General features: G+C 36.4%; 1 protein-coding gene across 4 annotated transcripts in view; it reads right to left on the bottom strand.

Annotated features, from left to right (window-relative positions):
• Nucleotides 1–23,503, bottom strand: part of MRPS31 (mitochondrial ribosomal protein S31) — a 35,018-nt gene that overhangs the window by 7,039 nt on the left and 4,476 nt on the right. For 2 of the 4 annotated variants that reach the window (XM_084879443.1, XM_084879446.1), the window contains 4 exons: nt 19,263–19,421; nt 17,910–18,050; nt 14,430–14,503; nt 9,107–9,250 (listed from right to left, as the gene is read on the bottom strand). In XM_084879443.1, the coding sequence (XP_084735569.1) occupies nt 9,107–9,250; nt 14,430–14,503; nt 17,910–18,050; nt 19,263–19,421 (518 nt within the window). The remainder of the gene's footprint in view (nt 1–9,106; nt 9,251–14,429; nt 14,504–17,909; nt 18,051–19,262; nt 19,422–23,503) is intronic. The other 2 variants (XM_084879444.1, XM_084879445.1) reach the window with 2 other exon arrangements.

Here is a 23,503-nt window from a genome sequence, read left to right as displayed (position 1 = left end):
GATCAGGTAAAGCTTTTAAGATAGTGAAATTGCTTACACTACATCCTCTTCTACCTTCTTGTAAGCCTGAACACAATGCTCCTGTTAATCATCCTTAATCACACACATGAGGAAAATATCCTATGAGAGGAAAAATAAATAAAATGGAAAAAATTTGATCCTTGGATAATACTATGCAGCATGGCTATACTGTTCTGGAACTTGAACTATTATATCAAATACATTTCTATCCTGTTGCATCATTCCACATATGGTATATAAATCAAACAGCAACTAGTATTAACCTAATACAAACTAAAAAAAAATTTTTTTTTGAGAAAACTAAAAGAATGTGGGTAACAGGAAAAAAATTCTAATACCAAGAATAACAATTTTTAAAAAGGAAGTTTAGAAGTTAAAAATATGATAGCAGAAACAAAAACCCAAGAGAAAGGTAGTAAGATAACGTTGAGCAATGTTCCTAGAGCACAGAACAAAAAGAGAGAAAAGAGAGCTTGAAAGACCTAAATTATCAAATAATAAAAGAAAACTGAAAAATTTTCCTGAATTGGAAAACAAAGTTCTCAGGTTGAGGGACCATGGTGCTGAGACACACGATTTTAAACAAATAAAATCCCTTACGAAGGATCATGTTGAAAATTATTAATATTACAGTTATATTAACCTAAAAAATAAATACAGACCTAACAAAAGTTTTAATATTTCTATAGTCAGAGGATGAAAACACACACATACTATTAAATAATATCTAAAATAGATACCAAAATTAAGTTTATAATTTAGAAAAGCAAAAAATAAAATAGAGCCAAGAGATTAAAAGAGGTTGGTTCTGAAAATAAGTGACAAAAAGTACTTTATATTATAAGCTCTATATTAAACTATAAAATGACTATAGTATTTTAAAAATTATATTAATTTAAACAAAAGAAAAGAGACACTTCAAATTCAAGAAGAGAGAAATCATACCAAGCATCTTCTCAGATCATAGTGGCATAAAACTGGATATTAACTACAATAAAAATAATCCAAAAATAATCAAACACATGGAGACTAAACAGCATGCTATTAAACAAGGACTGGGTTAGCAGAGAAATCAAGGAAGAAATTAAAAACATCCTGGAAACAAATGACAATGAAAACACAACAATCCAAAAATCTATGGGACACAGCAAAAGCAGTTTTCAGAGGGAAGTTCATATCCCTACAAGCCTATTGCAAAAAACAAGAAAAAATGGTAACAAATGATCTAACTCTACAACTCAAAGAGTTAGAAAAAGAGCAACAAGAAAAGCCCAGTGTAAGCAGAAGGAAGGAAATAACAAAAATCAGAGCACAGATAAATGACATAGAGACCAAAGAAACAATACATAAGATCAACAAAACTAAGAGCTGGTTCTTTGAAAGGATAAACAAGATAGATGAACCTCTAGCCAGGCTAACCAAGAAACAAAGAGAGAGGACTCAAATAAACAAAATCAGAAATGAAAGAGGTGAAATAACAACAGACCCCGCCGAAATACAAAGGATTGTTACAAAATACTATGAACAACTCTATTCCAACAAACTGAACAACCTGGAGGAAATGGACATATTCCTAGAAAAATACAACCTTCCAAAACTCAATCAGGAAGAATCTAAAAATCTCAATAGAACAGTGACTTGGGAAGAAATTGAAACACTCATCAAAAAGCTTCCAGCAAACAAAAGCCCAGGGCCAGATGGCTTCAAGGAGAGTTTTACCAAACATTCAAGGAAGAACTAAAACCTATCTTCCTCAGACTATTCCAAAAAATTCAAGAGGAAGGAACACTTCCAAACTCCTTCTCTGAAGCCAGCATCACCCTAATACCAAAACCAGATAAAGACAATTCAATGAAAGAGAATTACAGGCCAATATCCCTCATGAACATAGATGCCAAAATCCTCAACAAAATTCTAGCAAATCGGCTCCAGCAGAGCATCACAAAGATCATACACCATGACCAAGTAGGATTTATTCCAGGAATGCAAGGATGGTACAATATCCACAAATCAATAAACGTGATACATCACAAACAAATTGAAAGATAAAAATCATATAGTCATATCAATTGATGCAGAAAAGCATTTGATAAAATCCAACACCCTTTCCTGATAAAAACTCTCAACAAGGTGGGAGTACAAGGATCATATCTCAACATAATATCAGCTATATATGATAAACCCACAGCCAACATCATACTCAATGGGCAAAAACTGAAACCATTCCCTCTAAGAACAGGAACAAGACAGGGTTGCCCACTATCGCCACTCCTCTTTGACATAGTACTGAAAGTACTAGCATTGCAATTAGACAAGAAAAGGAAATAAAAGGCATCCAAATTGGAAAAGAAGAAGTAAAGATATCCTTATTTGCAGATGACATGATAGATATTGTACATAAAAAACCCAAAAGACTCCATTAAAAAACTAGTTGACTTAATAAATGAATTTGGCAATGTAGCAGGATACAAAATTAAAGCCAAGAAATCTATGGCATTCCTATACACCAACAGCGAACTTATAGAAACAGACTAAAAAAGCAATTCCATTTATCATCACACCAAAAAAATTTAACATACCTAGGAATAAACTTGACTAAGGAAGTAAAGGACCTATATGTGGAAAACTACACGACACTGTAAAAAGAGGAAGATGTAAAAAGATGGAAGGACATACCATGTTCATGGATTGGTAGAATCAACATCATCAAAATGTCCATACTTCCTAAAGCAATCTAAGGTTCAATGCACTCCCCATTAAAATACCAACAGCATATTTCACTGACCCAGAAAGAACTCTCCAAAAGTTCATTTGGAACAATAAAAGACCCCAAATAGCCATAGCAATCCTGAGAAAGAAAAGTAAAGTAGGAGGGATCTCAATACCAGACTTCAAGCTGTATTACAAAGCCACTGTTCTCAAAACAGCCTAGTACTGGCACAAGAACACACATATAGATCAATGGAATCAAATCGAGAACCCAGACATCAACCCAAATCACTATGCTCAATTAATATTTGACAAAGGAGTCATGAACATACAATGGAGCCAAGACAGTTTTTTCAACAAATGGTGTTGGGAAAATTGGACAGATACATGCAAAAAAATGAAACTAGATCACCAACTTACACCATACACAAAAATAAACTCAAAATGGATACAGGACTTAAACATCAGAAGGGAAACCATAAAAATACTAGAAGCATCCACAGGCAGCAAAATCTCGGACATATGCCAAAAGAACTTCTTCACTGATACTGCCCCTAAGGCAATGGAAGCTAAAGAGAAAATAAACAAATGGGACTACATCAAAATAAAAAGCTTTTTTATAGCAAAAGAAACCATCAACAAAACAACAAGAAAACCCACTATATGGGAGAACATATTTGCAAATGTTACCACGGATAAAGGTTTAATCTCCAACATCTACAAACAGCTTATACAACTAAATAAAAGGAAGATGAATGATCCAATTAAAAAATGGGCAATGGACCTAAATAGAATATTTTCAAAAGAAGACAGAAGGCAGGCCAAAAGGCACATGAAAACATGTTCAAAGTCACTAATTATCTGAGAGATGCAAATCAAAACAACAATGCAGTACCATCTCACACCTGTCAGAATGGCCAACATCAATAAATCAACAAACAACAAGTGTTGGCAAGGTTGCGGAGAAAAAGGAACCCTCATGCACTGCTGGTGGGAATGCAGACTGGTGTAACCACTGTGGATAACAGTGTGGAGTTTCCTCAACTGAAAATGGAACTCCCATTTGACCCAGTAATCCCACTCCTAGGAATATATCCCAAGAAACTAGAAACACCAATCAGAAAGGATATATGCACCCCTATGTTCATAGCAGCACAATCTACAATAGCTAGAATCTGGAAACAGCCTAGATTCCCGTCAGCAGATGCTTGGGTCAAAAAACTATGGTATATCTACACAATGGAATACTATGCTGCCATAAAAAAATAAAGAATTCTCATCATTTTCAGCAACCTGGATAGAACTAGAGAACATCATGCTGAGTTAAATAAGCCAGTCAATGAAAGAGAAATACCACATGACCTCTCATTTATGGATATTAAAGAACATTATAAACTGATGAACCAAAAGTCATATATAAAGACAGTAAAGCAACAAGCAGACTGTCAAATTACAGCCGGGAGGGTAGAGAGATCTGGGGGAGATAAGAGATCAACCGAAGGACTTGTATACATGCATATAAGTACAACCAATGGACACAAAACTCTGGGGAGGGAGGGTATGTATAGGAGGGGGGCCAATGTTAAAATATGTATACAGATAATAATTTAATTAAAAAATCAATAAAATATATTAATAAAAAAATTTTTTTAAAAAAAGAGACAGATTGGGAGATAATATTTCCAACTATGTAACAGATGAAAGATTAAAATCTATAAGGATTAAAATCTATAATGTATCAAGCTCCTACAAACTGATAAAATCCAAAAGAAAAAGTCAAAAGATATATAGCAGTAAGTCACAGAATATAAAATAGCCAAATCATACAAAAAGAGGCACAATCTGATTAATAATCAGGGAAATGCAAATAAAAATGATATAATTTTTTGCCCTGAACATTTGAAAGAGTAATAAATAATCAGTGTTAGGTAGAGTGAAGGAACAGGATTCTCAAATACTTGGTTAGAGTATCAATTGGCTCTTTTTATAAGACAATGTATCAATATTTATTATAATTTAAAATATATCTATTATTTGACTCTTTTAAGAATTACAAGTACTCAAACATGTACAGAAGAACATATATAAAAGGATTCAGAACTCAGCTCTATCCATCAACAGGAATATAAGATCTTTACAGTACATTCATACAATGGCATACTATGTACTGACAAGGAAATGTTTTCAACACATATCAGTAAGAAAAAAAATGCTTCAGGACAATCTATGATCCCATATAGGTCAAAACAAAACAGAAGATAAATATGTAAGGGCCATTTAAAGTGGACTGAGAGGACACATATCAAATTGTTAACAATATTTGTTTCAGGAAAAGGAAAGAGAAATAAGGTAAAGTAAAATCCCCATTCCTTTTAATTATTTGACTTTGATGCAAGTAAACTTTCATATATTTATGAAATTTAAAATATCTTTTTAATAAGTTAAACAAAACATAATATAGTAAAGAGAAAATAAGAGAGAATGAAAAGTTAAACACAGGAAGGAAATTCCATCTATACAAATAAAAGGGTAATATGCTAATTAGACCAGACAAAGGCATGGTGGTGGGGCCGAGGCAGAGGTGGTTAGGGGTGATTAAGCCAGCAGGGGAAAGCAGTTAGGGGATCAGGCCAGTAGGGGAGAGCAGTTATTATTCCCATCACTTTATAGATGAGGGAGACAAGGCTTGGAGACATTGTTTATAACTCACTTAGGAGCTTGAACTACCAATCACTATACTTCACTGTCTCATCTAAATAAAGTCATAAGTTATTCTACCTCAATACTCAGTTCAACATTTTAACATTTTTTATTGATTTTAGAGAGGAATAGAGAGAATTAAGGAAAGAGAGAGAGAGAGAGAGAGAGGGGAACATTGACTTTTTGTTCCACTTATTTATGCATTCACTGGTTGATTCTTGTATGTGCTCTGAATGAAGATCGAACCTTGGTGTATGCCAGGGATGCTCTAATTAACTGAGCTCCCAACCAGGACTCAATACCGGATTTTGGAACTGTGTGCTTAATCATGAAGACTTAGAAAACTCAAGTGTCATTAGTAATGAAATCTTCCCTTAACACGTTAAGTGCCCAGCCTATTTTGTCTTCCAGGCAGGTAGTATAATGTCAGTCACCAGTGACTGACAGGGCACTTAATGTGTTAATATTACACCTTGTATTTTGCTAGTTTTTCACTCCATTTAAAATTCTATGATCAGAGGAGAAACCAAGATGGCGGCATAAACACCTAAACTGCTCCCTTGCACAACAATTTCAAAACTACAACTAAAAGACAAAATGTCTATCACCTAGAACCACGGGAAAGCTGGCTGAGTGGAAGTTCTACAACTAGAAGGAAAGGAAAAAGAGCAATGAGACGTGCACAAGTGCTGAAAAGCTGAGGTACGGAGGTGTGCAAATCGGACTGGCGGCGGGTGACTGGGTGCCCTGGTATTTTCAACCCGAAGGGAGACAAGCTCCTGATTACTCTCAACTCCAGTTTCTGGGGAGACGCTGGGGATCCAAAATCCTACGGGGAGAAACTGGACTATCTGCCATCTGGTCAGAAAGTGAGGGTGGCTTCCTTGCAGAGGTGCGCACAGCCACCATTGTTTACTGTGCTGGAGTGCAGGGACTTGGAAACACTGAGATGCAGAGATGACTGACTGGCAGCCATCGTTGTTTGCCACGCACTAGCCTAGTGACACCCTGAGACCCCACCCCACTCAATCTATAAACCCACCGAAGCAGCTTTTGCATATATATGGCCAGCCCTATTGCAGCTTAACCTAACAAACTGAAGCCCTGGTCAGACAGTTCCAAAACCTCCAAACCCCAAGCAAAGAGGAGAAAACTGTAGTTCTCACTTTTGCTCCTGCTGGGTGGCCTTAGACAGTAGCTGACCTGTACCCCAGTGGAGATCCAGAAGCTAATGTACCTAGTGGTCAGTGTGAGACTACACCAGATTTCAACTACTCATATCCATAAGTGACACATTCAGGAGGCAGACTCAGTGAGCACCAAAGCCCCACTGAAGCAAGTCCTGTCCCATAACCATGTCTCCAGCACAGCAATTCTTCCATTATAGACACAGCAGGTCCTCACAGCCAATTGGCCTGGAGGTCAATTCCTTCCAGTGTACCAACAGCAATCAAGGCTTAACTACACCAAGACTTTGCACTCAGCCCACAAAGGGGTGCACCAAGAGTGTCCACCTGAATGATAGGCTGAACCACTGGTCACCTATCACAGAAAACCACTCCATCAACACAGGGAAGCAGCAAAATGTGGAGACAAAGAAACATGTCACAAATGAAAAGAAATGGAGGGAAGCAAACAATTGGACAGAGTTCAAAACCACATTTATAAGGTTACTCAAGAATCTTCTAAAAACCACCAAGAAACTTGATGAGATCTCCAAGGAGCTTAGTGAGACCTTCAAGGACCTTAATGAGAATGCCAAAAAAATGGAAAAGGACCAGTCAGAAATTAAGCATACATTGTCTGAAATAAAGAATATACAGAAATTCAACTGTAAATCAAAGGGCCCCAAGAATCAAACCAAAGGTCTGAAATATGAGGAAACAAAAAACACCCAACTGGGGGGGAGGGGGGGAGAATCCAAAAATATGAAGATAGTGTAAGGAGCCTCTGGGACAACTTTAAGCATACCAACATCCGAATTTTTGGGTGCCAGAAGAAGAGAGCAAAATATTGAAGACCTATTAGAAGAAATAATGACAGAAAACTTTCCCTACCTGGTGAAATAAACTTACAAGTCCAGGAAGCGCACAGAACCCCAAACAAGAGGAATCCAAAGAAGACCACACCAAGACATATCATAATTAAAATGCCAAGAGCAAAAGACAAAGAGAGAATCTTGAAAGCAGCAAGAAAAAAAGTTAGTTACCTTCAAGGGAGTACCCATACGACTGTCAGCTGATTTCTCAACAAAAACTATGCAGGCCAGAAGTGAGTGGCAAGAAATATTCAAAGTGATGAACAGCAAGAACCTACAACCAAGACTACTCTATCCAGCAAAGCTATTATTCAGAATTGAAGGTCAGATAAACAAAAAACTAAAGGAGTTCATCACCACCAAACCAGTATTATATGAAATGCAAAAGGGTATTCTTTAAGAGGAAGAAGAAAAAGGTAAAAATAAAAATTATGAACAAAATGACAACAAATACATATCTACTAACAAGTGAATCTAAAAACCAAGTGAATAAAAAATCTGATGAACAGAATAGACTGATGAATATAATAGAATCAGGGATTTATAAAGGTAGTAAAATGACAATTCTCAGAGGAAGAGGGTGTGAGGGGTGCGGGAAGAGATTAGACAAAAATCTTACACCTCTGGATGAAGACAGTGGATGGGGGTAAGGGCATGGGGTGGAGTGGGGAATCAGGTGAAGGGGAGTTATGGGTCGGGGAAGAGGAATACCTGTAATAATCTGAACAATAAAGATTTATTAAAAAATAAAATAAAATTCTATGATCATACAGAGGGGTAAGAAACTAACATTTATTCATAAGCATTATATGCCAAAAACTGTGCTGAGAAACTCAATAACTTTATCTTAATTCTTACAGTCTTCCAATGGGGTAGCCTTAATTTTATAGATGACAAAACTAAGGCTCAAAATAAGTAACTTCCTTAAAGGCAAATGGCTAATAATTGACAAGAGTTTGGGCTCTGTACTCAGATTTTGCACAACTAAAAAGTCCCTGTGTTTTTTTTCTTTTACTTTGTTTTTTGTGTGTGTGCTTTTACTATACTTTTGATACCTTAGAGTATAGAAACCATAAAACTTTCATAAATATACAAGTTGTGTAATACATTAAACCCCATATGCTATATTACTATATATACCATACACATATACAAAATATAAGAATTTGCTAAAGGATTTGTAACTCTAAAGTTTTCTTATAAAAAGTAATACTTTATGAAAATTTAAGACTGACTATTCCTGATATTTAAGCTTCCATTCTACTTATTAATCCGAACAAATGAAAGGTTATAAAGAATCAAAATATCACAGTAACAGCAGAAAACTACAAAGTTAAAATACAGATTACATTTTCCCAAGAATTAATGAGGTATTTGCAACTTTTAGCTAATCTTTTTATTTTTTAAAATACATTTTTATTGATTTCAGAGAGAGGGAGAGATAGGAACATCAATGATGAGAATCACTGACCAGCTGCTTCCTGCACACTCCCACTGGAGATCAAGCCTACAACGCAGGGATGTGCCTTGACTGGGAATTGAACCATGACCTCCTGGTTCATAGACTGACGTTCAATCACTGAGTCATGCTGGCCGGGCTCCAACAGTGAATTTTATAAACTCTGGAGTTAAATTTACCTGCTTCATTGTTAATTGGAAACTCCCACAGTTTTCCCTCTTTTGTCCACTGGATTATCTCTTCAAAACCATTCTGAAAGGACTGTTCATTTACTGCAGCCAACTGCTTAGCAAATTCCACATCCCAAAGTGAAGGTGCTGTTTCTGTATAATAAAAACATTTCAAATAAGCACAAGTCAATGTCAATATCTCTCTTTTTAAAAATGTTATAATCAGCCGAAACCGGTTTGGCTCAGTGATAGAGTGTCGGCCTGCGGACTGAAAGGTCCCAGGTTCGACTCCAGCCAAGGGCATGTACATTGGTTGCAGGCACATCCCCGGTAGGGGGTGTGCAAGAGGCAGCTGGTCGATGTCATCGACGTTTCTAGCTCTCTCTCTCCCTTCCTCTCTGTAAAAAATCAATAAAATATATTAAAAAAATAAAAATAAAATAAAAATGTTATAATCAACTCTGAGTTGGTAATATATTTTCATACCTTGAAGCTCATAATTATACACTATACAGTGAAGTTCACTCTCTGAGAACTAAAACTGAAACAGAAATGATACATAAAGACTACAAGTACAATAATTCAAGCCTTAACTTTTACTACAATGTTAGGTTATCAACCACTCAAGTCTCAATGGCCCCGCTACTGGAAAGGAAAAAAGAAATGTATATTTTGTTTAAAGATGTTTTTATAAAGATGAATATTTTAATATAACATGGGACTTTGATCTTTAAAGTCCAGCCTGTTTATCTTTATTTTTAGTCTATTCAGATAAGTCAGTAATATACTACAAATAAAGACCAAAAAAAATTTAACATGATTATAATGACAGTGATACTACTACTAATGGACACTGAGAACTTACTCTTTACTAAATGCTTTTTGCATATTAGTTCATTTAATCCTCACAACCAACTCTTAATGGTAAGGTAGTATAATATTAGCTTATAAATACCATCATGTAATATCTCAATCACTTGTTTTGAAAATTTAAGGTATCTTTCAAGAATGAGTCATATTCCCAGGAGTCTCTTGGTGAGAATGTAAAACGGTACAGTCACTTTGGAAAATAGTTTTGCAGTTTTTTGTTTTGTTTTTTTTAAAGTATTTTTATTGATTTTTTACAGAGAGAAAGGAAGAGAGATAGAGAGCTAGAAACGTCGATGAGAGAGAAACATTGACCAGCTGCCTCTTACACACCCCCTACCGGGGATATGCCCGCAACAAACGTACATGCCCTTGACCGGAATCGAACCTGGGACCTTTCAGTCTGTAGACCGACATTCTACCACTGAGTCAAACACGTTTCGGCTGTCTTTCAGTTTCTTTAAAAGTTGAGAATACACTTAGCAAGCAACCATTTTACTCCTAAACATTTACCCAAAAGAAAACATATGTCCATAAAGATTTAAACAGTAAATTTCATGTATGACTATGCCTAACATCTAGCATTTAATGCTGGATATTAAATATATAGGCCCAGAACAGCTGATACAGAGAAAATATCATAGTAATGAGACATATTAATCTTTTTATATAGTAATCAGGCATATTAACCTTTAATAACAACAGTAAAATAAATTATGGTCACACTTTTAAAATTCATTCAGTGGACACTGATCAACCTATGTCTTTGCATGATGATCATCATCATTTATTTGTTTTTTTAAAATTAAATTTCTTGGGGTCACATTGATCAACATGAACATGTAGGTTTCAGGTGTGGGTTTGTTATAAGATCTACATATTGCAGTGTGCCCAGCACCCAAAGTCAAATCTTCTCTTTTCACCATATATTAGGACCCCTTTCTCCCACCACCCCCTTCCCTCCGGCAACCAACACACTGCTATTTGTGTTCATGAGTTTGTTTTATATCCCCTATATGAGTAAAATTATATGCTTCTTAGCTTTTTCTGACTTATTTCACTTAGCATGTTCTTAAGGTCTATCCACGTTGTTGCAAATGGTGCTATTTCATCCTTTCTTATGGCTAAGTAGTACTGTATTTTGTATATGTACATCTTCTTTATCCAGCCTTCTATCACAGGACACTTTGGTTGCTTACATGTTTTGGCCACTATGAATAATGCTGCAATGAATATAGGGGTACATATATCTTTGTGAATACATGTTTTTCAGGGTGTGTGTGTGTGTGTGTGTTGTGGTTTTTTTTTTATGTGTGTGTTTTTTGTTTTTGTTTTTTTACATACCCAGGAGAGGGATTGCTGGGTCATATAGTAGCTCTATTCTTACTTTTCTGATCAATCACCAGACTGCTTTCCATAGTGGTTGTACCAGACTACATTCCCACCAGTAGTGAATGAGGGTTCCCTTTTTTCCACAACTTCTGCAACACTTGCTATTACTTGTCTTGTTGATAATAACCATTCTAACAGGTGTGAGGTGGTATCTCATTGTAGTTTTGATTTGCATTTCTCTAATTGCAAGTGAGGTTGAACATCTTTTCATATATTTATTGACTGTGTCTTCTTGGGAGAGGTGTACATCAGCCCTCTTTTTTGATTGAGTTGTTTGTTTGGTGTTGATTTGTATGAGTTCTTTATATATTTTGGAAATTAAACTTTTGTTGGAGCAACTGTTTGCAAATATCTTTATCTGGTTAATTGCTTCTTTATTTTGTTTTCAGTTTCTTTTGCTATGCAAAAGCTTTTTAGTTTGATATAGTCCCATTCATTTATTTTTGCATTTACTTCCCTTGCCTTTGGAGTCAAGTTCATAAAATGTTCTCTACAACCAAGGTCCATAAATTTGGTACCTATAGTTTCTTCTATGTAACTTATTGTTCAGGTCTTATATATAGGTCTTTGATCAATTTTGAATTAATTTTTATACATGGGGACAAACTATATTCTAGTTTCATTCATTTGCATGTGGCTTTCTAGTTTTCCCAACACCAATTATTAAAGAAACTATTTTTATTCCATGTGTATTTCTGGCTACTTTGTTGAAAATTATAAAAAATGAAGTTGCATATATAGTGTAGTTTTCTTTTCCCTTTTGTGTACATATCATCTTCATCTTCCTATACCAGTTCATACCTTTTATGTCATCACAAATTATCTCTGTTTATACTGTAAGTTTTTGGTGATCTTATTCTTAGTGTTGTGACCTTATGTTCTTTGTTTCAGGTAGAATAACCCCCTTGAGTATTTCCTGCAGTGGAGGTTTTCTGATGTTAAAATCCTTCAGATTCTGTATGTCTGGGGACATCTTTATTTCTCCTTCATATCTATATTTATAATAGGGTAATATGCAAATTATTCAGGATGCCATCACTGTAACAACCAACTGATTGCGGGAGAAGAAAAAGGGAGAAGGCAGAGGGAGAGGTGATAAGGCCAACGTCATGGGAGAAGGCAGAAGGGAGGTGAGAAGGCTGTGCACACGAAGGCAGAGGGAGAAGGTGAGAAGGCTGGTGTCGCAGGAGAAGGCAGAAGGGATAAGGTGGCAGTTAGTTTGTTAGGGGGATTAGGCCAGAAGGGGAGAGCAGATAGGCAGTTAGGGCAATCAAGTCAGGAGGGGAGAGCACATAGGCAATTAGGGTGATCAGGCCAGGAGGGGAGAGCAGTTAGGGGGATCAGGCAGGTGAGCGGTTAGGAGCCAGTGATTCTGGATAGCAAGATGGATCCCTGATTGGAGAGGGTGCAGGCCGGTCTGAGCACCATCTCTCCCCCTCCACCCCTCCCCTCATTGCATGAATTTTATGTACTGGGCTTCTAGTATAAAGAATAATTTTGCAGGGCATATTATTTGTGGCTGATAATTTCTTTCACGGTGGTTAGCACACATCATATCGAGCAATTGAACTCCTGGTCTCCCAGTCGAATTCCAAAGGGGACAATTTTAATATTAGCCTTTTATATATATAGAAGATAGATGTTAACAGCTGTGATTATTTATTGAATGTGCACTAGATCCAGGCAGTATGCCTGACACTGTATTTATTTATTTATCTATTTATTTATCTATCTATTTATTTATTTTCTTTTTTCCCCAATTTTTATTTTTTTAAATTTATTAAGATATATGTGTACGTACCTTTGACACTTTAATTATATTATTTTATTTAATCCTTGAGATTAGCCCCATTTTATAGGTGATTGACGTGAAACTCAGGGAGGTTAGTATGGCAGAATCTGAAGTTGAATAATCTAGATACCCAAACCAAATCTCTCCAGGATAAGCATCAGGGTCTAGAACTATATTCTTTGAAGCACTGGTAAGAATTTAGTAGGAAGCAAAATGTGGCAATCATGGAATAGAAGAACTCATTCATTTGTTCAGTAAATAATTACTGAATGCCAACTATAAGTCAGGCATTATTTTAGGTGGTAGGGAAACAACAGTGAATAAATAAATTTAGGTTTGCACATTATTGCTATTCTTGTACTTAATTGGGGGGAAATGACATTCAAATGCAATATGGCTTATTAAAACAATACCTTCCTTAGAGTAAACTGACATAAATTTGTGTATTATTTTCCTTATTAAAGTTTCATTATTTTATAAAATACTTGGCTAGGTGCTACTATATAAAGATCACTGAGACCTAACCCCTAATATCATGAGCTTATTGAACAGTAGGAAAATCAGTAAACGGTAGAAAGTTTAAATGAGTTACTGGAGGGGGAGGGCCTAGGAACTTAAATATTAAATATAAAATTATGTCTATCAAAGTCCAACAAGCTTACAATCTTTAGAATTGAAGTCACTTGTAAGCTGGAGATCATCTGTATTGAATTTCTTAATTTATTTGATCAGTAAGCAAAACTTAATGCCACGCAAGAAGATACTCTTATTTCTCTTTAATTAGACTTAAAGTGGCAAATTTGAAGGATTTGACTTCTTGCCCAAAGACAAAAGGAAAAAAAATAGAGAACAGACTCTACACTAATAAAAAACACACAACAAGTCTGCTAAATATATTCCTTGAATGCTCTTCATCCCATCTCCTATGCAACCACTAAATCACTAAATCAGTAAGTTAGGTCTCTCAATGCTGTCTCCTCTTCTAGACAGTGAAATGCCTTATAGCAAAACCAGTGTATCTTTCTGCAATATCAACCAGTGTATCTTTCTGGTTGGTAGTCAGTCCTTACCTCCCACTGCCTCACAGAATGAAACATTTCAAGAGAAAAATATGACCAAGGCTAGCAATGTCAACAAGTACATTCATAAGCAGGATCCATCCCAATGACAGGATGGAATATTTAAATACCTGATATATTATGCAATCACGCATTAAGGACGTTAATAAAAGTTGGAATTTTTCTATACATGAAAAATAGTGTTATTCTTTTCTTAACAAACCTGTTTCAGGTGCCTCTTCAGTAGCTGCCTTAACAGCAAAAATATTAAGTCTCTTTCCCTTAAATATACTTTTCCTAAAATTAAAGAAGAAAAAATAATTTATTCAATGAGTACTTTTATACACTGCCAATGAAAACTGTTTATGAGAGAAAAATTTTATATAAAGTATTCAATATAGATATAAAAATAATTCCACTGATGACACCAGACATTTTAACTACGGTAAATTGCCATATCTTTAAGACTGGTAACTAAAAACAGGAACCGATGAACTTGAATTTTTACATCATAATACAACAAAACAGTTAAAAGCCTAATTTCCAAAATACCTAACTGGAAAGATTAACCTAATTTGCCATAATTTTTATTCGGTCCATTTCATATTAATGTTTTAAAAAACTCAATGCTGTGGGAAACTACCAAAATATGCAAAATTAGAAGTTGTTATAACTGAATCTAGAACTTCTGGTCAAGATGTCAAAGTAGGTTAACTCTGTGTTCACTTCCTCCTAAGTCCATATCAAAATTACAACTAAGAAAAAAATGTACAACTAAGAAACATCAGAAGACTAACAAAACAGAACTCCCATCACTAAGAAGAAAAAGGAATAGCCTCCATGATACTGGCAGAAGGAGTAGAGATTTGAAAGGACTGGTTCCAAACTCACATGTGTTGGTTATGAATCGGGAGGATAGCTCTGATGTAGAGGTCCCCCTGCGGGTGAGGAGTCCCAGCCCAATACCGAACACCCAGCCTAGACCATCAGTGGCAGGAACAGGAGTCCCCACAACATCTGGCTGTGAAAATTAGCTTGGATTCTGCCTGGGTGAGAGGGAGGTCTGCTGGAGTTCCACACTTTCCTCTTAAAGGGCTTATTCACTAAGGGACTCACTGACTTTGAACTCCAACACTGGGGTAGTAGCTCAAAGCACCAGGGACAAACAGGGAAGAACTGAATTGTCTGACTTCAGGGTGTAGGTTGGAGAAGCAGTTCTCTCCACTACTAAAAGTGCTGGCAGGTGCCATTGTCCCCCCGACCCCCTACCCAGCCTGCTAGTGCAAAATCTGAGTCTGCATCAAACTTGTTCACCTTGGAAATTCCCTGAGAACCCACCCCACATAACTTGTGCACGTGGCAGAACCTTTCAGTGGGTATTCACAAGTGGCTGGCCTCAGCCTCTATGTAGACTTCCCTAAAATCTCTGAAAGGTTCCAAATAACCTCAAACAAGAAGTGGCCAGCCTCAGCGTGCCCTATACCTCTTGGTAAGTGAAACTGTTAATACTGATCGCTACCAACCAGCACTAGTGGCAGCTGGTTTCTTGCACTGACTTGCAGCCTAGCCTCTCTCAGGCACCACCAAATTCAGCAGAGGCAGTTACCACTAACTCACTTTGTAGGTCCTACCAAGTGGCTTCAGGGTTGGGCACAAGTAGCAGCTGACTTAGGCCTGTACTGATATCCCCTCCCCTCCCACGAGACCCCAGAACTAACATACCAATAAGCCAGCTTCAGACCACACCAGGGCACCACCCAATCAGTTCCATAAATGACAAGCCAGGCACCAGAGCCCTGCTACAGCAAATCCCACTCTGTGGTGTCAGCCCCCAAACAACAGCTCGTCTGCTGTATTCATGGCCAGTCCTTACAACCAGTCAGTCTGAAGTCAATCCCACCCACTCACTGATGTAGCAATAGCAATCAAGACTTAACCACAACAAGAAGGTAAACGCAACCCACACAATGAGCATTTCTGGAGTACCTGGCTCAACCTCAAGTCAGGTGAACAGGATGATGGATTAAAGTAACTCACAGTAAAGAGGGAATGATTCAGCAAAGTATGGAATTTTAAAAGCACAATGTACTAAAGAGGAAGGGAACAGACAATTTGCTGTGCAACTACTAAATATGGTTTATACATGTTTCTTTCCTATTATTCAAGAAAGAATAATAGGAAAGAAACGTTTCTTTCCTATTATTCAAGAAACGCTTCACTTTCAGCGTTTTATAGATGGGGAAACAGACCGATTTCCCCAGTCACAGAATCAGTCAGTGGCACTGAGGCGGGTTAGTGCGACTCTAAAGCCAGTGCTCTGTGGCTCACACCGCCCTGTCTCTAACTGAGAAAACCAGAACAGCCTGACTCTCTCAGTCTGTCCCAAGTCAGAGCGGGGTGAACACCTTGGTATCCCACCACTGCTTCTCTTTTTCTAGAATTCTTTTTTTAAACAGTCATTATATGCACATAAATCCCTTTCCTACTTTTTTTTAGCTTCTCTCTTGTTGCCTTCTAATTTTTAATGGTAGCTAATATCATTAAAAATCAAACAATAGTATAGCATTCTGATGTAGTTGCATGGAATTATCTCAAAGACTGATTCAAAAAAGATTCAATTTAAATATTCTTAAGGAATCTTAAGTAAAACTCTAATACACATCCTACTTTATTCAATAATATATCATAGCTATAAAATCACTCTAAATTAGTAATTCAAATAATCTTCCAAAGTCACTGTAACCTCTTGAACTTATTTTGTTAACTGCTGACTATCTTTTCCAATCTTCCAAATTAGTAATTTACTAGTAACACTTGGAAGGAACTAACTCAAGTTGCAGAGATTGTACTTAAAATCCATAAAATATGTATCAAAAACATTCCATTTGTGAGCCCATCTGCTATAAAGTTGAGTTAGTTTTTGTCAGATCATGATAAATATATGTATTCTCCTTCCCCAACTATCACTTTATGGGCTTGTGAGAGAAAGAAAACAGAAACTTTATGTAAATACAGATAGCCTTCTGTAACAAAATATGTAAGGCAAGGCTTAGCATCTCTAAGAACTACAAATTGCTAAATTCAAATTACCACAAGTAACCTACCATTTTAAGGTATAGGATCATCCTTTCTTTGATGGTAAGTTAATTCTCTAAGGTATGAAAAAAGATTATTATATAGAGATAAAAGGGGTATATGAACGTACATTATTAGACATATGTCAGAATAAAAAATGTTTCTCTCAGAATGTTTATTTGTTCATAATATAGTCAGCTCTAGTTATTCTAAATCAGGAGACCTCTCTATTCCCCAGGTGTAAGGCAGAGCCTATTTTAATTTATGGTAAAGAAAAGTTTAGGCATGTTAAACTCAAAAGATTTTTCCCTTACCCTGGCTGGGTAGACAAGACTGCAGGTGTAATCCCTCAGTCAGGGCACATAAAGGAATCAACCAATGAAGCATAAATAAATGAAACAACAAATCAATGTTTCTCTCTCTATAAAATCAATCAATGAATTTTAAAAAGGGTGTTTTTTGTTTTTTGTTTTTAACTTTCCCTCTCTAGGAAATGGTACATGGAGTGTAAGGAGACAGACATAAATACATTCATAATGTTCAGATTCTATTAACAATAATATGCACAGCAATAAAGTAAAACTACAGAGAAACAAACAAAACCAGATAGACTGCAAAGTTTCAATACCTTTTGATAAGATCGACAGTCTTCTCCTGGCCAACATAATTGTCAGATCCTTCATCAAACTGAATCTGATGAACTGGCCTTGTACTAGCTCTAGCTGTAGCAGATTTGACAACTTTCATGTCTGATATAATATTACTGAAACTGAAATAAGAAAAATCAAGTGTATTACAAATTTGATCTATTGAGTAACAGAAAACATGACTCATAGCATTTAATTTTATTTCACTCCTATGCAGTAATACAACATAATTTACATTTAAATAAAAGATTATGTTACATATTAACATTCACAATCCACAAACCACTAAGATTTGTTTCCTTCTGTGTTTTAAAGATGTCAAAGTGGGAGGAAATGGAGACATCTGTAATAGTGTAGACAATAAAAAAGAAAAAAAGAAAAAAGATGATACTCTTCAGATGTGTTCATTTAAAATTTAAATTAAAAGTGTCACTTATTGCCTGGCTGCCTTGGCTCAGTGGTTGAGCATCGACCTATGAACCAGGAGGTCACGGTTTGATTCCCAGTCAGGGCACATGCCTGGGTTGCAGGCTTGATCCCTGGTGTATGGCGTGCAGGAGGGAGCTGATCAATGATTCTCATCATCGATGTTTCTATCTTCCTCTCCCTCTCCCTTCCTCTCTGAAATCAATAAAAATATATTTTAAAAATAAAAAAATAAAAGTGTCATCTATGTAAAATTATTAAGCATCTAGAGCAGTTATTAAAATTTAGCCATATTTATTGCCTTGTATTTGTTCAAATACAAATAAATGAGTGATCTGACAGTCCAGTCATCTGTATTTTTTTTTAACTTCCTGAGAGAAATCTTACAACATGCCTATTGAGAACTACTGATTTAGATTGCTCTCCAAAACAAAGCAGTGCTACTCCTGACTACATTTCATCAGCAAGTGGTATAAGTTGGTATAAAGTAATGAGAAATGAGAGAAGTGGAAAGATGTCAGCTAAAACTTCATAAGAGGGAAAAAGAGAATGGGTCTGAAGATGATCATATTGTTCATAACACCAGAAAATTATTTAATGGGAAAAAATTAATCTCAGAGAAACCGCCTTATTCTTTATCTATTTTTAGTAACATCGCTGAATTTATCATTTCTTTTCAAGGGACAAGAAATTGTGTAACTTCTGAAAATAAAAGTTTAATCACTTAATTGTTCTTTTAAAAACTAATTTTACTTAAGACATCAGTTGTTTTTTAAAACAACTATTCCGTTATGAGGCATATATTACATATAAATGAATATATTATGTATATTACTCATTAGTTAAATGAAAATAGCGGATTTTGAGATACCAGTATTACTATTTGACATGCTATTTGATTCACTAACCTAATTTTACGTCTTTCTCCATTTTTCTGTGCCCTTGAGTCTTCCTCATGCTGCTGGAGCTGCCTGAGCAGATCTGACTTGGTTTTCTGCTTGTCAAAAGGGAGAGAATCTGCAACAGCAGATGCGGCAGCCACCAACTCAGGACTCAGTGCCTCACTTCTGAAAAAGAAAATGAAAAACAAATGAAAAAGAAAAAAAAGAGGCATAATTTATCATGCCACTAGTTTAGTGGAAAGTAAAATGACTTTTTAAGAGAAAATGTTTTTTGTGTTTTGTTGTTCAAAAAAGAATCATTCAGTCCTAGCCGGTGTGGCTCATCTGTCAAAAGATTGCTGGTTTAATTCCCAGTTAGGGCATATGCCTAGGTTGAGGTTTGGTCCCTGGTCATGTACGGGAGGCAAGTGATCAACGTTTCTCTCTCACACTGATGTCTCGTTCTCTCTCTCCCCCTCTCCCTTCCTCTCTCTAAAATCAATAAAGACATATAAAAGTATCATTCAGTTTCTGACAAAATCAAGAATTCTTAAATATTAGGTATCAGTTTTATATAAACTTAAATTTTTTATTGAATTTTTAGACAGAGATGAAGGGAGAGGGATAAATAAAAACACCAATGAGAGAGAAGCATAGATAGGGTGCCTTCTGCATACACCTTCTACTGGGAATTGAGCCCAAAACCTGGGCATGTGCCCTGACAGGGAATCAAACCTTTGACTTCTTGGTGCATGGAGCTATGCTCAACAGAGCCACACCAGCTGAGCAGTGATGAGAACTTTTAAAAAATATCTTTTAACGATCTATTCTATCCTATAATTCACACTAGTTCACGAATACATACTTTTTCACTTTATACCCTTCTTTTTTCTGAACTTCTTTAAAATGCACTGTGTGATAATTTCAGAAAAGGAACCCTGAGGAAGTGAACAATACTATTTAGTGGACACATAAATTGTCATAACTTTTTTCAGGCAATTTAGTGAGATATATCATAAACCTAAAAAAATATATAAATGTTTTGACCTGGCAATTCCACTTCTGGGAATATTTATCTACAGAAAACATATATGGGATTTGAGGGATAACTGTACACTCCAAACTCAAGACCTGAGAAATTACATCTGCTCTGCCTGAAAGGCAAACCATCTCTCAGCTATAAATTCGGAGATGTTTCTCATTCTAATTCCCTCCAGACAGAACAATGCTAAAATTTAGAAATGGCTTCTGAACAGAGATCAAAACCAGGGCAGTGTCAAGAAGACACGGTGTAAAGATGGCCATGGCTATAAACCCTTTGTTAAGATCTTAGAAAGATTTAAATTAGTACCTCAAAGAGCCTTTCAAACAAGCAACAGGACTTCTATTATAAGAAACTTAAGGGTGTGGTCCACAGCCTTTAAGGAGCTCAGGTAGAAGAGGACCTTAGTTCCCAAACTGTGCCCTAAGGCATCTTGGAGCACAACAGGGAAATACAGCCTCTGCCATTGACCTTGTGAATACTAACTCAAGGCAGTACACACTTTTAATGTTACACTACTCCATTTGGTTTTCTGGCAATTGCTATGATAAAAAGCAAGTACTCTTAAAAAATCAATGCAGCATAGGAAATGAGTATGGTATCCAATATTTTTCTTTTTAATTTTTATTTGTTTTAGAGAGAGAGGAAGGGGGGAGGCAGAGAAAAATCAATTTTGTTATTCCATTTATTTATGCATTCATTGGTTGATTTTTGTATGTACCCTGACCAGGGATCAAGCCCGCAACCTTGGTGTATTGGGATGATGCTCTAACCAACTGAGTTACCCAATCTGATTCTAAGGCTAGGTAATAAAAACAATATAAATTTCTCCTGTCTCCCTTTCTCTTGGGCATGCCATGGGAAGCCAGTTACCATGCAGTAATAAAGTCCAAGCCACATAGAGAGGCCACTTGTAGGTGTTTCCGCTAACAATCCCAGTCAAGGTCTCAGCTGATAGCTAGCATCAACTGCCAGACCTATGAGTCAGTTAATTTCAGATGATTCCAGCTCCTGGACTTCCAAATCTTCCAACGGAGGCCCTAGACATCATGCAGCAGAGATTTACCCTTTGCATTGTTCAAACTGCTGACCCACAGAATCTATACGCATAAAAAATGATTTTTTATGCCACTAAATTCTTCGGTAATTATTATATAATAGTAACTATGCCAATGGTGTTCAATATATGATACAAATAAAGAAACTTTTAAAAGCAGGCCATGGCCCTAGCCAGTTTGGCTCAGTGGAAAGGATCTCAGGTTCAATTCTGGTCAAGGGCACGTACCTAGGTGGCCCGAGCAGGAGGCAATCAATTGATGTGTCTCTTTCACATCAATTTTTCTATCTTCTCCTTCCCTCCACTCTCTCTAAAAATCCCTCACAGCCCTAACTTTGTCCAGAAGGTTCTCTGAAAGGACGTCTGGTCTAATTAGCATTTTATGCTTTTATTATTATAGATTTGTGTGTGCTTTATCTATTTTATATACATATATATTTATTTTGTTTCTAAGAGGAGGAGGAGGAGGGCCCTGTTAGGTCTGATCAAATCATTGAATCGCTGTTTCCAAATTCTGGCTATTATAGATTGTGCTGCTATGAACATAGGGGTGCAAATATCCTTTCTGATTGGTGTTTCTAGTTTCTTGGGATATATTCCTAGAAGTGGGATTACTGGGTCAAATGGGAGTTCCATTTTCAGTTTTTTGAGGAAACTCCACACTGTTCTCCACAGTGGTTGCACCAGTCTGCATTCCCACCAGCAGTGCACGAGGGTTCCTTTTTCTCCGCAACCTCGCCAACACTTGTCGTTTGTTGATTTGTTGATGTTGGCCATTCTGACAGGTGTGAGATGGTACCGCATTGTTGTTTTGATTTGCACCTCTCGGACAATTAGTGACTTTGAGCATGTTTTCATGTGCCTTTTGGCCTTCCTTCTGTCTTCTTTTGCAGATGATTGGATCCAAAAACTATGGTACATCTACACAATGGAATACTATGCTGCCATAAAAAAGAAGGAATTCTCATCATTTGCAGCAACCTGGATGGAATTGGAGAACATCATGCTGAGTGAAATAAGCCAATCAATGAAAGAGAAACACCACATGACCTCACACATTGGTGGATGATAAAGATCATTATAAACTGATGAACCAAGAGACAGATATAGAGAAAGTAAAGCAACAGGCAGACTGTCAAATTACAGTGGGGAGGGTAGGGAGATCTGGGGGAGATAATAGATCAACCGAAGGACTTGTATAAATGCATATAAGTACAACCAATGGACATAAAACTATGGGGAGGGAGGGGATGTGTGGAAGGGAGGGAGGGGGGCAATAAAAAAAAATCAATAAAATATGTAAAAAAAAAATTAAAAAAAAAAATCATTGGATCGACAGCCCCTCCCCTGGGAACTGACCGTTAGAGCACTTCACAAGAGACATTCCCTTTCGCTTAGGCCTCATCCCGTTGGCTGAGAACATTATCTTTCCCCTCCGACCGTCCCAGGACCAACCAGGGAATTCCCCACCCAGAAAAAGCCCACATCGAATCCTTTAAAATCTCTGACTCCCCATTCCTGGGTGCTAGCACCATTTGGGGGCTCAGTTCTCCACATCACCTAATAAATTTATAATGCTACCACTTTTGGCCTCGTGTATTCCTTCATACCTAATATGGTCACTCACTAAATCAGCTTACTCTCTTCCATGCAATTATACTTTCCAGAGACATTTTTAATTTAATGTAGAAAATAAGAGATTCCACAAAAGTTCTGAAAATAATGAAAAATTAAAGCATTCTGGGAAATAGGAATCTACCTTACCTATTTAAGAGAAATCAGTGATGGGGATCTTAAAGTCACATACCTTATTATGTAAATCAATGACGTCATTCATGTAAGACATTATCACTACAATAAAATATTGCCATTTTAACTATATCACAAATGCTAAAATATTACTGCACTTATAATTAGTGAAATATAATACTCTTGACAAGCATAAGTAATTGCAGTATTTTGAAGATACCACATAAGCTCGGAGCACTGGAAATTACTAATCAAAAGAAGTCATATAAAAGTTATAAAAAACATACTAAAATTCCATGCTATGTAGAATTTTTAAAATGGAAATTTCAAATAAACAAGACCTTCAGAGACAAGAAGCTACTTTCAAATCAGGATGTAAATGATTTGTTAAGTAACAACTTCAAGAGACAATTATATGGC

Source organism: Pipistrellus hanaki (assembly GCF_964339955.1).
Source record: "Pipistrellus hanaki genome assembly, chromosome: 3".
Taxonomy (NCBI): Eukaryota; Metazoa; Chordata; class Mammalia; order Chiroptera; family Vespertilionidae; genus Pipistrellus; species Pipistrellus hanaki.
Note: the sequence above shows the minus strand (reverse complement) of the source record. Positions and strands in the feature narration are given on the sequence as shown.